Consider the following 18,082-nt stretch of genomic DNA (forward strand, 5'->3'; position numbering starts at 1 on the left):
AGAGGGGGAGGAGCCAGTCACACACATTGAAAATTTAAAGCGCCGGCTCGCCCGATAACCCCATCTATACCCTCCATGGTACTGCACTCCAGCGTCCCCTATGGATGATAGAGAAAACACATGTAACCGTTTCCTGTTTTTCTCTATAACAAAGGGCCACAACTAACAAAAACATAACACAACGAAAGCTCAAAGAAATAAAGGTAAACTCTAATACTCATTTTCCACTGCCTTGAAAAACACAGGTTTTTGCATATGAACGCGCATAAACCTGGGTTTTTGTTCAGTGGAAAAGGGTTCCAAAATAAAAAAAAACCCTGGGAATTACCCGGGAATCTCGCAGGGTTGGAAACAGGTAGGACCCGAGTTAAAGGGCAGTATAAACAGGAACCCGTTTACAGCATGTGGAGTGTCTGTCTTACGAACCACAGTGTTCTGTAGGTGTTCAGGGTATACACCGCATGCGGTTTGCCCTGCTATGCAGACAACAAGCTGTGCTCTGTATATGGTGTGCACGCTAGAGGTTGGGGGGCAGCCAAGCAGCTGCCAGAGTACTCTGGCCCAATATTAGTGAGGGGACACTGCCTAACAGACTGACAGAGGCCACGTCCCAGGGGTACTAATCTGCCAAATTTCCTGGCACTTGGAGAGGAGGTCATCTCCAAGCGCTGGCCTAAACCCAGACTGAACCCATGTGTAGTGTAAGCAAAGCAGACTCTGGAATATCCAGGGTCTGCAAAGCAGTGGGAAAGGGGTACATCTCATGTCTGACCTGGCTTGGACTAGTGTTCAAAATCAAGGGTCCAAACCTGGGATTTTAGTGAAAAAGGGGTATATTCACTATTTCGAAAAGAGAACTTCATCTCAATGATTATTTTACATAATTATAAGTACTGTAAAGAGAAAAAGATGGAGTGTAAACTACAAGTCTGATATGAAGCACTAATGACTGTGTTTACAAGATACAGGTAATTTTGAGACCACTTACCAAGATTGAGGCTGGAAGACGACCCATGGGAGGATAAAGATGGTGGCGGTGTCTGGGAATGGCTGGGCCCCTGGCTCGGAAGTGGCATTCCCACAGGACCAGGAGAAGAGGAGAAACCAAGGCCATTGTAGAAACTGTGGCCAATTGGATTCAAGCTACTGGAAGTCCTTTTGTACAGGTCAGTGCTGCCAGTCAGAGAATCACGGCGAGAGCCACTGCCAGTGTTAGAATTGGCAACTAGGTAAAGTAGAGAAAACAGACAACTTGTTACTTTACAGTAATGAGAATGGGAACTATCTTCAACCACTAACTAAACTGCTCACCTCACATAGGTGCAAACAGTATTTTCATTTACTATACTAAGTTCTGTTCACATAATCCTTTAGGCTCACCTGCTGTTCCAAAGCCACCTAGAGCTGAACTGAGAGTTGCTCCCAGTGATCCACTACTGCCAAACCCTAATGAACTGTTTGCTGGCTGACCCGAACTCTGTGAGAACAAGGAGCTGCTTTGGGAGTTATTCGTCAGGGAGTTGTTGCCATAAAAAGAACTTGACGCCAAATTCTGGTTGCCTTGCGGCTGTGGCTGTCCCTGAGGCTGCTGAGAATTCAACTGACGAAAAGGTCCATTATTATTGCCACCTGGTCCATTTGCAGAGGCCGCTGCTGCTGCAACAGCTAAAGGGATGCACAAAAGTAATATATGGTCGATCATAGGTACACCGCAACATTGTCACTGCTACAATGAGCGCACTAGAATGTTCCACATGCATGGATACATTTTCTGCATAATAAAAGGCCACACAGATTACCTAAAAATAGAAGTTCTGTGAAGACCCATTTTAATTCTGTATGAAAAATAAGTTGGCAGCCAACATTATCGGGACGACTTACCTGCTTGTGCTGCTGACGGACTAATAATAACAGGTGCAGGAGCTACCAACCGAACAGGACCACCCAATCCATTTCTGGCCCCAGTATTTACAACAAGAGCCCCCGTTTGGTCATAGTAAGCAGCGGGAGCCAGTACAGGATATCCTACAATAAAAAAAAAAAAAAAAAATAACCGTATTAGAAAAAAAAAAAAAAAAAAAAAAATCAAGAAATTACAAAGCACAAATGTACATATAGGAGGTGTCAGACTATTTTGTGCATGCTATCAGCTTGGCGGAATCCAAATTCAGACTACTCACCTTGGCTAGAAGAGAATAAAAAATTAACTACAAAAAACTTGCAAAAGAAAGAAAAACATTACTAGAAACGTGTCTAAGATACAATCAATTTTTCACTATTCTAAATAAATATTTCTGAATAAAAAGTACAAAAGACTTGTATGTATTTTTGCCATTCGTCTAACGAAATTAAGTAGGAGAATGATATTCTGCTTTGCTGCAACTGATCAAGGGGAACACAACATAAATGGCTCTAATTATGAATTACCGAATTATGAGGCTCCACTTTCAGTTCTCAATGTTCAAGGGTGAACTCCTAGTTATCAGCCAGCTCAAAAGATATTGAGAACTATATGCAGGATTTAGACAACACCTAGGGATAAATTTACCAAGATGGGAGTTCTATTTAACATGGGATGTTGCCCATAGCAACCAGTCAGATTCCAGGTATTATCTTCTAGAAGGTGCTAGCTAAAAGAGAAGTTGAATCTGATTGGTTGCTATGGGCAACATCCCATCTTAAATAGAACTCCCATCTTTGTAAATGTACCTCCTTGCATTTATATTGGCAGCTCTCGAATACAAGGAGGCTCATATGGATCAAGGATCCAAACTGAAAACTGTTTTTGCTATGAGGCTCATTCTGTAAACAGAGACCTGGACAACTTGGGTGTATCTGAAATGGCCATGTCTCTTATCCTAACAGTTATGGTTAAGAACTGCAGTTTACTCATACACCATGAATTATGCTCACTCTAGCCAATAAACCAATCCTACTTTCACTGCTCCATTTACAACCAAACCTATCCAAAAGAACCTATTAGTCATGAAACTGGAATAGAACTTAATCTATAGCTATCTCAGATAGTGTCTGCATCGTAGGGGTAAATGTATACACCATCATTATAGGGGAGTAGCGGTATCAGCGCATGTTACGCGCCCCTGTCCATATCGGCGCTGCTATCTATAAGATAGCAGGCCGATATGTGGGGAAAAATGTATGAACGGTCCAACACCTGCAGCGATCTCACAGCAGGGACAGAGCAGGTACCGGATACGAACTGTGCAGGGTGTCTCACGTGAGTGGCGAGATCCCGAAGAAGCGCAGAGGAGCCGGCAGGGAGACACACTGCATCAGTACTGAGCTGATGCGCTGTGTGCTCAGGGGGGAAATGCTAGAAGCGGAAGTTATGACTGTGCGTGCCGCTAAAATACATTTAACCATTAACCATATATAATGAATACAGCACCTGCTAACCCATGGGATTACTAAGATGTCCGCGCACATTACTGGACCAATGAGGGAAAAAAACAAAACATATAATTGCTAAAAGAAAAAAAAATAATATAAAAAGTTATTTCCCTATGAACTAAACATTTATTTAATAGGTGATCTAGAATGATGCAAGGCAACAAAGTTAAAAATGAACCTATGACAACATGTATAGTTAAGGTGCGTACACACTAGATGATATTTTAAGCAATATAGACAATTCCAGCTCATCGGAACAACATACCATTTAAAATCATCCAGTGTGTACGCAATATGCGATTCTGATGCACGCTCCCACGCAACATCCTCCACTGAACTGCATGCAGGTCCGACGGGCAACGTAGTCGGCGATGGCCATGCTGCCTAATGGGCCAATCTGCCTGAGAGGAGTTAAGACTGACCCATCTCCGCAAGCCTCACACAAGGAAGAATTATCAGTGTGAGCTTTATTTTATTGCATTTGGAGCAAACAAACAATTGTGTGTTGCTTTTGCAGTTGTTCCCCTGCCTGTCATTGTAAAGGCTGAGAACACACACTTACAAAACACACCCAAACACAGTAACATTTTGTAGATATAAAGCTAGGCAGGAGATAAAAAGGAGGTATGTGATTTGAATATATATCTGCTCTATAGAAATAAATATATATATATATATATATATATATATATATATATATATATATATACACACACAACTCCGTTAGCAAACCGAGCCTGTACCCCAGTGTCAGGATATACAGTGGAGAGAGTGTGAGAAGATTGCAACATTGTTAGCACACCGCTGTTGCTAAGGGAGCCAGGCCCTGATTAACAGGGAAAAGCCCACTCTTTACTGGCTGCAGCCCCCTCTGTCTGATTTATAGGGACCCAATGTGGAACCCGAAATAAGGTAAAAACGCTGTGAATCAGCGCTAACAGTAAACGGCTGCCCACTGTAGCCTTCATAATAAAACAGCTGCAACACCAAACAGTCCCTCTCCCCATTATGTGAAAGGGAGAGAGGAAGGGAGAATATGCCGCTGTGTTCCCCCCGTCTATTTTGTGCGCTTTGATGAAGGAACAGGTGAACAGTTACGCACCACTGCCGAACGCCTCAGAACCGTGGCTGTCTGGTGTGGGTAACAGCGCTTCTCATATAAGCACTGTTAATCCCTCTCCCGCGCAGCAAGGAGAAGCAGGTACCCGGACCCCACTTCTCACATAAGTGGGGATGGGTTATACCGAGGCCAAGAAACAAAAAGGAGTAAAGAAATCAAATAAAAATAAATCCAGGAACGCAGCCAAGTGTAACCAGCTCCCTTGGCACGATTCTAAAACAGAGGGCTGATGGGAGATAGAGGGGGGAGGAGCTTTCACACTTCTTTAATATATAAAGTGCCAGGCTCCCTATAGCCATTCATCTATACCCCCAGTAGCAGCCTGTTCCAGTGTCCCCTACTGGCTAACGGAGAATCAGATATACATTAAAAAGGTACATCTTAAAACCTCTATTACTCTACAAGTTTTAATAGCTACTGGAGTCACATTTCAAAAGAGGGGTGTAAGCTTGGGGGGGGGGGGGGGGGGCATTATTGACTGAGGATGGCCTTCATTGGTTATGGTCCACACAAGAAATTAAGCTCTAATCCAATATCCATAAAGACAATTAATACAATCTGGTAAACAGACTAAATGGGGGGAAATTACCACTGATCTATTATTGTAGTAAAAAAAAATAGCTGTTAAAATTTACGTTTTACAGAGTTGTTATTTTTCAAGGTAACTCAATAAGCCTGTTTTTGTCACGCCTGTTTATCCATGAAAAACACACAGGATCCGGAATAAGTTCCCAAATCCATGTGTTTCTGCCGGATAGGTGAAACAAAACCCCTGACAGTGCAGGCTTCGGGGCTAATTGAACTCCCCCCTATGTAGCAAATGCAAAACTGTATAAAATAATGCAGAACACACCTGGCATACCAGCAGCAAGCCCTTGCCCAAAGGCAAGGGCAGAATTCACAGCAGCTGCTGCCACTAACTGATCATTTTGTTGTCCTTGTTGATTTTGATTAGGAGTTAGAGGTCGCTGGTTCCCTCCTGCACGTAGAACCTAAGAGGTGAGAAGACCAGGCAATTTAAAGGGACATGCAGAGAAGAAAATGGATTACAAGGTAAGAAAGTCATGCAACTGAAGGTGGGGCTTAAAAAAATACATCCCTACTGTTGTACCTATAGTATGTAGTGATGAACCTACAAAAGGCAGTGAGACACTGTACTAAAAACAGGATTCTTTGTTATAAACGAAAACATTAGGAAAAAGGAGGACAAAAATCTGACAGATTACAGAAAAAATGAACACAGAAAACCATAGTTATAGAGAATGCTAGATTTTCCTCACACAGAGTTTTGTGTGTGTGAAGAATGTAAAACACGAGAATAAAGGGAAACCTAGAAAACATACCTGCTGCTGCCCTTGCTGATTCTGTGGGTTGTTCTGCTGGGATGCAGAGTTGCTTGCTGCGGCTGCCGCTGCTGCCTGCTGCTGGAAGAGGTTGGCAGGGTAAACCCCCCATGGAGTCACTCCATAATATTGGTGAGGTACCACTGCTGGACCTAGATAAAAAAAATATATGTATTTTACTTATAGCATAATGCTTAAATACAATTAGAGAACATTAAAAACGTAAAACGCAAGACAACTTCATTTGAAGAGTATTATATACATTATGGGCTTGTTCACACGCATCCATTATGAAAGTACTTCTCATGCGTTAAAAAATAATATAAATTAGAACAAATAGCTATAAAATGTGTAGTTCAAGTTAAGTCATTCAAAAGTTGAAATGTTAAAGATTTTAGAATGCACGGTTCTCTTTTCCTACTCATTAAAACAGTGGATAGAAAATGTTTGAACCACAGTAAAAGCCCTTCAAGCACGTGTGTGTGTGTGTTGTCGTATGGTATAGAACTTTTTCCTAGGACCTGTGTGACTGATTCCTACAAACTACAGGCGATAACACTCATGAGCAGCAGCAGAAAGCCTTACCGAGAGTTGCAGCTGCTGCCAGTCCTGCTGCATAGGGATCGGTTCCAGGTGGGGCCGCACTGATGATGTAAGGGTTTGGTACAAAGGCAGCGGGGGCTAAACCTGCTGAAAACATACCTGTCAGTGAAAGCAAACTTCAGTACAAAGGTAAAGAGACTTATAATCTTTAAACAGAATAACAAATTCAGTTGCTCAAAATACATTAACATATTATATTGATGACCTTAAAACTACTTTCCCTCACAAACTCAAACTGAATGTAACAAAACATCTTTAAACCACCCTTTCCCTCATGTACATTATGTAGAATACATCTGTAAGATCTAGGTCTCCTTCTTTGGAACATTCCTCAATGTTTTCTCCGTATAAGAAGGAAACACTATTAAGTCATGAAACGCTAATAAGCAGACACTTACTGTACAGAAGTTAATTGTTGAAGTTACATGTAACATTCGTTAACCAAGTACAAATGCACCACTGTCAGACATTAGAGGTAGTTTGCGTCAGTAACACTTCGCTCATTATAGACTATTGTGTACATATAAAAATTGCTTTTCTAAGCTTCACGACAAACCTCTCTCCATTTATTCTTGTGATAAGAGATCATCTTACCTATGTGCGGTTGGTGTGCTGCTGCCAGGGCATACTGCTGCTGCTGAGCTGCTGTGAGTTGCTGTACTGCCAGAGCATTCGGTCTTTGGAACAACTGAAGAAAACATTTCATTCAACGTGACATTACACCATATGATTAGTCAAAGCTGCCTGAAGATGTACCCCAAATATACAATACGATCTGTAACACCTAAAAATTACCTGTTGCTGCGAATTGTAGTCAAAGAGGCCTACTGTAGTAGCCCCTGAATCCACTGGAACTTGGTTGCCTTGGTAATCAAACTGTAGAGGTTCCATGCCAACATGTTCCATGGGATCTAGCTGGATACTTTGAGACTCCATGCCGCCAAAATCTTCCACTGGTTTGGCTCCATTGCTGTTAGTCAGTTGAGAAAGACCATCAGAGCCATTTTGGCTTGGTCCAAGTAGGTCCACCTCACTTGCAGAGTTCTGGCAGTTTCCTGGGGTACGGCTGAAAGGAGGACACGAACACAAGTTATTGAGGAGCTTTGTGCCTTAGGAGATATTAGCAGCACTAGCTGGGTCATTCTTGAAACATGCTGCGTCCATAATTGATACATTATATGTATACACAGAAACGTATCTTGTAAGTTTAGTATTTGTTTCAAAATTAACAGTACAAAGTGAGAAAACAAAAAGCTTTAAATAATGTAGCTACTAAAAAGGTACTGGGACTCATGTAAGAGACGGTCAAAAGAAAGTGGAAGGGGAAGTTACAGTTTACCGACAAAACACATACCTATCAAAAGAAATACTTCCATAATTACATTTTTATTTTTTAACACACTACTAAATGTTGGCCAGCCAACTGTGATCTGAACAACAAATAACGAATATAATGATGAACTATAGTGCTTTAATATAAAAGTGAAACAAATCACAATTTGACTGATTTACGTGCCTCTGCACCAAGCTCCTGCCGGATGCAGTCAAGTTTTAGTCTGCATTGCTGGTGCTATCCTTGTGAGCCCTCCAATTCATCAGTACTGCAGGAAGGCACCGAATTGGCACATATTCCCCATCACTCCTCTTTCTCAGCCTCATTGCAGTGTAAGGAGGGGGGATTAAGGCTGCGAGAAGCTGGGGGTGAACTAATTAGGATTTATATTCACAAAAGAAGAGAAAGAAAAAAAAAGGCAAAGGGAATTATGCTCCTAATAGAAATAAAGCATTATTGTTTAACGCTTAAGAATTAATATGTATGCAAGACCTTTGTGAATACCTATTTTTATATTCTATTGATATCATAAGAAAGGGGAAAAAATAGGAAAATAAAAACAGTGTTCTCCTTAGGATCAATTTCACGGGCTCTCCACCTATTTGTTTTTGTTTTTAAACATGCCACCCAGCAATATCCTGCTCCGAGGGGAAGTGAGCACCAAAATCAGAGTCACGCTGTTCTTATGTTACAGTGACAACCACAATAAAAGAGACAAGAGACAAGGTACGGTTTGGATGGCAGGTGCGTTGCAGAGTGTATAAACGTGCACTGTGTCTCAGTGTGCATTGCCGGACACAGCCAACAAGTGGACAGTATCTGCAAGAGTATCTGTGTACAGCAAGATTACAATGCCCTAACCCAGATACTTCTTAATGCCACCCAGCTGGCAATATTTTTTGGGGAGAACACTGTAAAAACTACTTCGACAGCTAGAAAACGCACCCAAACATTTAAGCCAACTTTTTTGAATGCCAATAAGTGAATTTTAATGACCACCAAGAAACTCAACAGGCCAAAACTGCAGGATTTACTTTCCTTCTTTTAAACCCCTTTACACTTGAACTTTGTTTTTTTTATACAGATGTATCCTCATACATCTAGCCTCAATACGCCATGCACCTCACGATACCTGGCGTGAAGGAGCCAGCAGTTCTCCTAACGCTGGATGTCTTTTTTAGCCAAATTATAAGACACACAAGCAAACTCTGCTGATTAAAATAAGCAGTGGCTGTATCTGCTACATTGCTGTGTTTTCCAGGAAAAGCAGACACCACCTGCATACATTTGTATTCCAGTGCTGCTCCCGAGGATCCAGCATTGGATCAACTGCCGCAGCTAACACCAAGATGCCAGGAAACCTGTAAGACGGAGACCATGGCCCTCAGTTCTCCCCCAAAACAGAGGGGACAAGCCTCAGCTATGGGAAATTGAGGCCATCGCCGCCTTGTATCCATCCCCAAATGGCTCAATCACTTGATGTCTGTAGCTGTAAGGTATTCAACAATGCAGAACACATACTACATTTGGGCATTATGGCCGGTACACGCGCAAAAGTAACCCTTTGGTGCCTGCATTACACCCCCCCAGCCACTCTAAACCCAGCGTAATGCCTCCTGTGCCCCCTAGTGGACAAAACAGAAAATAGTAAATCATACTTGCACAAACCCTATGATTAAGTTGCGAGATGCTACATACATTACACAAAACAATGTATATATGCATTTAAAGAATAGCACAAGCAAGCTACAAATTTGAGTTTCTATAACTGAAGCAAATAAGACTTATGGGGTTAAACCTGTGATTTGAGATTAACATTTTCGCCCTGAACTTCGATCAAGGCTGGGGGGATTTAACCCAAGAAAGCTGCTTTAGTTCTTTTGCAAGACTAAAGTCTGACATCAATCTTTCTCTGACTGCACAGACACAAACTGCATGTGTTTCAGAATCCCATTTAACTACACTGACCAGCCCAGCAAGAATCACAGCTATGGGCCTAATTCAGACCTGATCGCTGTGCTGCAAATTACACTGTCCTGTGATCAGATAGTCGCCGCCCAGGGGGAGTGAAAATTTGCCCTATGCAAGTGTGCGATTGCATGTGTACGCTGTGCGAAAATTCCCCTCAGTCAGCGGACAGCTGCAAAACCATTCGCATCACACTCACCAGCTAATGTTTTTCCCATTCTGTGCAGTGTGTGCAGTCTGTGCGTAGCTCAATACTTACTCCTCCAGTGCGAAAGAATCAGGCTGATCGGGGCCTGGAGCGGACGTCACACACCCTCCCTGAAAACACATGGGCACGCCTGCGTTTTTCCCGACACTCCCAGAAAACGACCCACAAATGTCCTCTTCCTGTCAATCACCTTGCGAATGCCCGGGCGCTGTTAGGCCCAATGGGTTCCCGGCCAATACGCTGGCCGACATATCATATTGGTAAACACACACCAATACAATTTAATGAAAGATGGAATGATCCCTCGTTCTGTCCTTTATTAAACTATACCAGGTCGCATGCGATAGAGAAGATATTGCATGCAACCCGCGGGAGCACCATATGTCATTTTGATTTGGCCGGAAACAACATATCGTGCCATTATCAGCGTAGTGTGTACCCAACCCTTACATACATACATTTAATGGTGCTAAAAGTTTACATAACCAAAAATCTGTGTGTGTACAGTGTATACTAAGACTTGTATGTCTCACCTGAAGTCTTTTACATCACCATCGATTCCATTCTGTACTGGCATCCCATTAGCTTTATCCATACCATCCCCTTCCTCCTTCAGGTCTCCTAACTTGTCCCCTTCATAAACACCTTTGCTCTTTTTATCCCCCTTGTCATTCTCATCTCCTTCTGGATCCCGAGGACCCTGCAATAAAGAAAATACTTTTAATAGGAAAGACCTGACCTCACTAATTTGCCTTCAATTTTCCATCACCCAAATGTCATCCAAATTAGCCTCGGGGGGAATGATCTCCTTGTTCTTTAGGGAGATAGGAGAGTTCCACTGTTTGATCATAAATCTTGGAAAGTGAACTGTCTGTTCTGTATTTACCATTAAAATAAATTCCTAAACGCCTGATCTAGAAATTAAGCCAAGTACTATGAGGGTTATAAATATGAAGACGGCAGCATGAATAATTTGGTACTCAAAGTAGCAACCACAGCAGTCTCAAAAAAAATATAAAGCTACAACTGTATACCAGGTGCAGGACTGCAAGCTACATGACCTTCACCATTCAATTCAGGAACAAACAATGTGGCTTTCACAGTCAGCCTGAATCTGGTAGCCTAAAAAATCAGTGACACTGTATTACAGGTTCTGACTGGGTGAGTACAGCCATCTTTGTTTTTACCTGCATTTTTCTATATCTTGGCAATCGAAGGGCCCCCCTTGTTTGTATTAAGGGAGAGGCACTTACGAATCCTCCTTTCCTCAGGCAGTTGTCTCCAGGAGAGGAGCTGAGAACATACTCCACCATGCTGACTCCCAAACCACCACTTTCAGAACGAGGGGAGAGCACAGAGTTCACTTCGCTGCCAACATGAAATCCCTGACCTGGTCGCCTCTGGACCATGATAGGCTGGGAGACAGAATGATCTAAAAAGATGAAAGGGGAGAGCATTAAATAAGACAGTCATAACGGTGTAAAATAGCAAAGCTGACCAGAAGAAAAAAAACATTTTTTACAACTGAGTAATATGCCAAACACCCTTCAGCTGTACCCCCTCCCAGCTTGTACAAACCACTGTAAGCGCTATAGTACTATTGTAGGAAGTTCAGTATTTTATTGGTGGCAAACAGTTCTAATGAGTTATTAATCAGTCTGGCAGCACATACAACATAAGCCCCAAATTCACTCACCTGATGCCCCCCACGCACTCTCTCGCCATTGATCCCCCAGAAAAATGCCTTTTGGTCCATCCTTGTTGGAGTCATCGGTCTCCCAGAATTTTTTGCCAGGCAACAGTTGCTTGGGGGACAAACATTTTGAGTAATGTCACAAAAACGTAAGAAAAACTATTAAGTCCATTATATCTTTCACCCTCTTAGCAAAAAGGTTGAAAAGTACACGATTACTCATGTAGAAAATGGGGAGTACAAGATGTGTGTGTTAACAGGGCTTAGGGCTTCTCACAAAAAATATAAACAACGTGTTAAACCCACACAGAAGTTATTTTTAATAGATATCATCCACATCGCAACTACCAGACCCATTGTCATTCCATGCCATGTATGCCACAGTTAGGGACAATTAAAAGTATTATTTTGAAATCTGTTCTGTATGCATTAATGAATGTGTACCAAGACATAGGGTTCTTCTTATATTACTATTGTTAGCAGCTACTGTACTATAAGCACTGTTCCTCATAATCAACACTGGTGGCTCTTACCCTGCCTACATGCCTTTTCTCACAAAGTCTGAACCAGATTATGGCAAAGTGAATCAATGAACAAATATAGATTGTCAATTTTCAGGTTTATTTTAAAATAAAATACAGCAGTCCTACTGAACCTTTTCATAACTTTGATTTCATCATTTTCACAATTTAATTTTATCATAGAATTCAACTCACCCAAACCAATTAAGCAAACACAGTAAGTGAACCAAATATGATGCAGACAAAACCAAAATCAGACACCAAACATAATGTAGCCAAGTTAAGAAACTACGAGCATAATAGCCTCTTATTGTGTATAAGCTAGCCATGGTCTCAGAATACAGTATTGTTCGTACTACATTTTAAGAGACTTCTGTATTTTAATTGTCTTATATCAGAGAAATAGTAATTTTGGTCTTAGTCAGGTGGATATAAAGGCTCGGCAGTCCTTTCGTCAGTATTCCGCTAACACACAATGATGTAGCTGACAGACTAATCAATTTTTTATGAAAATACTTGGAATATATTTATGAAGCAGAGATTCATCTCCTCTCCACTTCTCTCAATTTAAAAGGTTAACCCTTGAGAAATCTAAGATGTCACCAGTGATACCTATTTTCCATACTACTCTATGGGGACAGCAGCTTTAGTGAATTTAATGCCATCTTAGGATGGTGTTTGCTTGTTCTTTATTGCCAAATATTGCTAAGTCAGTGACTTTTTGAAGGACCCCTAAGTGTCTAATTTCTATGCAAATGCACGTACATTAGCTGCACCTGTGCATATCCCAGAAACCCTTCACCGGTAGATTTAAGCTGCAAGGTTTTCATCCAGGTTCCAAAAGGAGTACTGCAACGTCAATTTATGGCATTACTACATTCTATTAAGTTGCAAAAACAGAAGACCACATGCCACATACAGAGGTGGTAAGAAACAACTTCTTACACCAAGAGATAACTTCCCACTTCATGATCATTATTAATAGAAACCAGCTTTCTATCCTAAAACATGGTTGCAAAGCATAATAATAAGAATTTACTTACCGATAATTCTATTTCTCGGAGTCCGTAGTGGATGCTGGGGTTCCTGAAAGGACCATGGGGGAATAGCGGCTCCGCAGGAGACAGGGCACAAAAGTAAAGCTTTCCGATCAGGTGGTGTGCACTGGCTCCTCCCCCTATGACCCTCCTCCAAGCCAGTTAGGTACTGTGCCCGGACGAGCGTACACAATAAGGGAGGAATTTTGAATCCCGGGTAAGACTCATACCAGCCACACCAATCACACCGTACAACTTGTGATCAAAACCAGTTAACAGTATGATAACAGAGGAGCCTCTGAAAGATGGCTTCTTAACAATAACCCGAATTAGTTAACAATAACTATGTACAATTATTGCAGATAATCCGCACTTGGGATGGGCGCCCAGCATCCACTACGGACTCCGAGAAATAGAATTATCGGTAAGTAAATTCTTATTTTCTCTATCGTCCTAGTGGATGCTGGGGTTCCTGAAAGGACCATGGGGATTATACCAAAGCTCCCAAACGGGCGGGAGAGTGCGGATGACTCTGCAGCACCGAATGAGAGAACTCCAGGTCCTCCTTAGCCAGAGTATCAAATTTGTAAAATTTTACAAACGTGTTCTCCCCTGACCACGTAGCTGCTCGGCAAAGTTGTAATGCCGAGACCCCTCGGGCAGCCGCCCAAGATGAGCCCACCTTCCTTGTGGAGTGGGCCTTTACAGATTTAGGCTGTGGCAGGCCTGCCACAGAATGTGCAAGTTGGATTGTGCTACAGATCCAACGAGCAATCGTCTGCTTAGACGCAGGAGCACCCATCTTGTTGGGTGCATACAATATAAACAACGAGTCAGATTTTCTGACTCCAGCTGTCCTTGCAATATATTTTTTTTAATGCTCTGACAACGTCCAGTAACTTGGAGTCCTCCAAGTCACTTGTAGCCGCAGGCACTACAATAGGCTGGTTCAGATGAAATGCTGACACCACCTTAGGGAGAAAATGCGGACGAGTCCGCAGTTCTGCCCTGTCCGAATGGAAAATCAGATATGGGCTTTTGTAAGATAAAGCTGCCAGTTCTGACACTCTCCTGGCCGAAGCCAGGGCTAGTAACATGGTCACTTTCCATGTGAGATATTTTAAATCCACCTTTTTTAGTGGTTCAAACCAATGAGATTTTAGAAATTCCAAAACCACATTGAGATCCCACGGTGCCACTGGAGGCACCACAGGAGGCTGTATATGCAGCACTCCCTTAACAAAAGTCTGGACTTCAGGAACTGAAGCCAATTCTTTTTGAAAGAAAATCGACAGGGCCGAAATTTGAACCTTAATAGATCCCAATTTGAGACCCATAGACAATCCTGATTGCAGGAAATGTAGGAATCGACCCAGTTGAAATTCCTCCGTCGGAGCACTCCGATCCTCGCACCACGCAACATATCTTCGCCAAATGCGGTGATAGTGTTGCACGGTTACTTCCTTCCTTGCTTTAATCAAAGTAGGAATGACTTCTTCCGGCATGCCTTTTTCCTTTAGGATCCGGCGTTCAACCGCCATGCCGTCAAACGCAGCCGCGGTAAGTCTTGAAACAGACAGGGACCCTGCTGAAGCAAGTCCCTCCTTAGAGGTAGAGGCCACGGATCTTCCGTGATCATCTCTTGAAGTTCCGGGTACCAAGTCCTTCTTGGCCAATCCGGAACCACTAGTATCGTTCTTACGCCTCTTTGCCGTATAATTCTCAATACTTTTGGTATGAGAGGCAGAGGAGGAAACACATACACCGACTGGTACACCCAAGGCGTTACCAGCGCGTCCACAGCTATTGCCTGCGGATCTCTTGACCTGGCGCAATACCTGTCCAGTTTTTTGTTGAGGCGAGACGCCATCATGTCTGTCCACCATTGGTCTTTCCCAACGGGTTACCAGCATGTGGAAGACTTCCGGATGAAGTCCCCACTCTCCCGGGTGAAGGTCGTGTCTGCTGAGGAAGTCTGCTTCCCAGTTGTCCACTCCCGGGATGAACACTGCTGACAGTGCTATCACATGATTCTCTGCCCAGCGAAGAATCCTTGCAGCTTCTGCCATTGCACTCCTGCTTCTTGTGCCGCCCTGTCTGTTCACATGGGCGACTGCCGTGATGTTGTCCGACTGGATCAACACCGGTTTTCCTTGAAGCAGAGGTTCTGCCTGGCTTAGAGCATTGTAGATTGCTCTTAGTTCCAGAATGTTTATGTGAAGAGACGTTTCCAGGCTCGTCCACACTCCCTGGAAGTTTCTTCCTTGTGTGACTGCTCCCCAGCCTCTCAGGCTGGCGTCCGTGGTCACCAGGATCCAATCCTGTATGCCGAATCTGCGGCCCTCCAATAGATGAGCACTCTGCAACCACCACAGAAGAGATACCCTTGTCCTTGGAGACAGGGTTATCCGCTGGTGCATCTGAAGATGCGACCCTGACCATTTGTCTAACAGATCCCTCTGGAAAATTCGTGCATGGAATCTGCCGAATGGAATTGCTTCGTAAGAAGCCACCATTTTTCCCAGGACTCTTGTGCATTGATGTATAGACACCTTTCCTGGTTTTAGGAGGTTCCTGACAAGCTCGGACAACTCCTTGGCTTTTTCCTCCGGGAGAAAAACCTTTTTCTGAACCGTGTCCAGAATCATCCCTAGGAACAGCAGACGAGTTGTCGGCATTAACTGGGATTTTGGAATATTCAGAATCCAGCCGTGTTGTTTTAGCACTTCTTGAGACACTGCTAATCCCCTCTCTAGCTGTTCTCTGGACCTTGCCCTTATTAGGAGATCGTCCAAGTATGGGATAATTAATACGCCTTTTCTTCGAAGAAGAATCATCATCTCGGCCATTACCTTTGTAAAGACCCGAGGTGCCGTGGACAATCCGAACGGCAGCGTCTGAAACTGATAGTGACAGTTTTGTACAACGAACCTGAGGTACCCCTGGTGTGAGGGGTAAATTGGAACGTGGAGGTACGCATCCTTGATGTCCAAGGACACCATAAAGTCCCCTTCTTCCAGGTTCGCTATCACTGCTCTGAGTGACTCCATTTTGAACTTGAACTTCTTTATGTACAGGTTCAAGGACTTCAGATTTAGAATAGGTCTTACCGAGCCGTCCGGCTTCGGTACCACAAATAGAGTGGAATAATACCCCTTTCCCTGTTGTAGAAGAGGTACCTTGACTATCACCTGCTGAGAGTACAGCTTGTGAATGGCTTCCAAAACCGTCTCCCTTTCGGAGGGGGACGTTGGTAAAGCAGACTTCAGGAAACGGCGAGGCGGATCTGTCTCTAGTTCCAACCTGTACCCCTGAGATATTATCTGCAGGATCCAGGGATCTACCTGCGAGTGAGCCCACTGCGCGCTGAAATGCTTGAGACGACCGCCCACCGCCCCCGAGTCCGCTTGAGAAGCCCCAGCGTCATGCTGAGGCTTTTGTAGAAGCGGGGGAGGGCTTCTGTTCCTGGGAAGGAGCTGCCTGTTGGTGTCTCTTCCCCCTTCCTCTGCCTCGTGGCAGATATGAATATCCCTTTGCTCTCTTGTTTTTAAAGGAACGAAAGGACTGCGGTTGAAAAGTCGGTGTCTTTTTCTGTTGGGGAGTAGCTTGAGGTAAAAAGGTGGATTTCCCGGCTGTAGCCGTGGCCACCAAATCTGATAGACCGACTCCAAATAACTCCTCCCCTTTATACGGCAAAACTTCCATATGCCGTTTTGAGCCCGCATCGCCTGACCACTGTCGCGTCCATAAACTTCTTCTGGCCGAAATGGACATAGCACTTACCCGTGATGCCAGTGTGCAGATATCCCTCTGTGCATCACGCATATAAAGAAATGCATCCTTTATTTGCTCTAAAGACAGTAAAACATTGTCCCTATCCAGGGTATCAATATTTTCAATCAGGGACTCTGACCAAACTACTCCAGCACTGCACATCCAGGCTGACGCTATAGCTGGTCGTAGTATAACACCTGTATGTGTGTATATACTTTTTTGGATATTTTCCATCCTCCTATCTGTTGGATCTTTAAGTGCGGCCGTCTCAGGAGAGGGTAACGCCACTTGTTTAGATAAGCGTGTGAGCGCCTTATCCACCCTAGGAGGTGTTTCCCAGCGCGCCCTAACCTCTGACGGGAAAGGGTATAAAGCTAATAACTTCTTTGAAATTAGCATCTTTTTATCGGGGGCAACCCACGCTTCATCACATACATCATTTAGTTCTTCTGATTCAGGAAAAACTATAGGTAGTTTTTTCACACCCCACATAATACCCTGTTTAGTGGTACCAGTAGTATCAGCTAAATGTAACGCCTCCTTCATTGCCAAAATCATATAACGTGTGGCCCTACTGGAAAATACGGTTGATTCGTCACCGTCGCCACTGGAATCAGTGCCTGTGTCTGGGTCTGTGTCGACCGACTGAGGCAACGGGCGTTTTACAGCCCCTGACGGTGTTTGAGGCGCCTGGACAGGCACTAACTGATTGTCCGGCCGTCTCATGTCGACAAACGACTGCTTTAGCGTGTTGACACTATCCCGTAATTCCATAAATAAAGGCATCCATTCTGGTGTCGACCCCCTAGGAGGTGACATCCCCATATTTGGCAATTGCTCCGCCTCCACACCAATATCGTCCTCATACATGTCGACACACACGTACCGACACACAGGGAATGCTCTTAACGAAGACAGGACCCCACTAGCCCTTTGGGGAGACAGAGGGAGAGTTTGCCAGCACACACCAAAAGCGCTATATATGACAGGGATAGCCTTATAATAAGTGCTCCCTGTATAGCTGCTTTTATAATATAATTTTTGCCACTATTTTGCCCCCCCTCTCTTGTT

At 43.5% G+C, this 18,082-nt stretch overlaps 1 protein-coding gene across 6 annotated transcripts in view; it reads right to left on the reverse strand.

The window, feature by feature from the left end:
- The window catches only part of PUM1 (pumilio RNA binding family member 1), a 152,454-nt gene that overhangs the window by 65,213 nt on the left and 69,159 nt on the right, over positions 1-18,082 (reverse strand). For 2 of the 6 annotated variants that reach the window (XM_063954579.1, XM_063954580.1), the window contains exons 4-14: positions 11,683-11,791; positions 11,174-11,418; positions 10,520-10,686; positions 7,273-7,543; positions 7,072-7,165; positions 6,460-6,576; positions 5,875-6,026; positions 5,385-5,523; positions 1,882-2,025; positions 1,381-1,665; positions 989-1,225 (exon numbers count right to left, since the gene is read on the reverse strand). In XM_063954579.1, the coding sequence (XP_063810649.1) occupies positions 989-1,225; positions 1,381-1,665; positions 1,882-2,025; positions 5,385-5,523; positions 5,875-6,026; positions 6,460-6,576; positions 7,072-7,165; positions 7,273-7,543; positions 10,520-10,686; positions 11,174-11,418; positions 11,683-11,791 (1,960 nt within the window). The remainder of the gene's footprint in view (positions 1-988; positions 1,226-1,380; positions 1,666-1,881; positions 2,026-5,384; positions 5,524-5,874; positions 6,027-6,459; positions 6,577-7,071; positions 7,166-7,272; positions 7,544-10,519; positions 10,687-11,173; positions 11,419-11,682; positions 11,792-18,082) is intronic. The other 4 variants (XM_063954584.1, XM_063954583.1, XM_063954582.1 and 1 more) reach the window with 4 other exon arrangements.

This window comes from Pseudophryne corroboree, chromosome 2, assembly GCF_028390025.1.
Source record: "Pseudophryne corroboree isolate aPseCor3 chromosome 2, aPseCor3.hap2, whole genome shotgun sequence".
Taxonomy (NCBI): Eukaryota; Metazoa; Chordata; class Amphibia; order Anura; family Myobatrachidae; genus Pseudophryne; species Pseudophryne corroboree.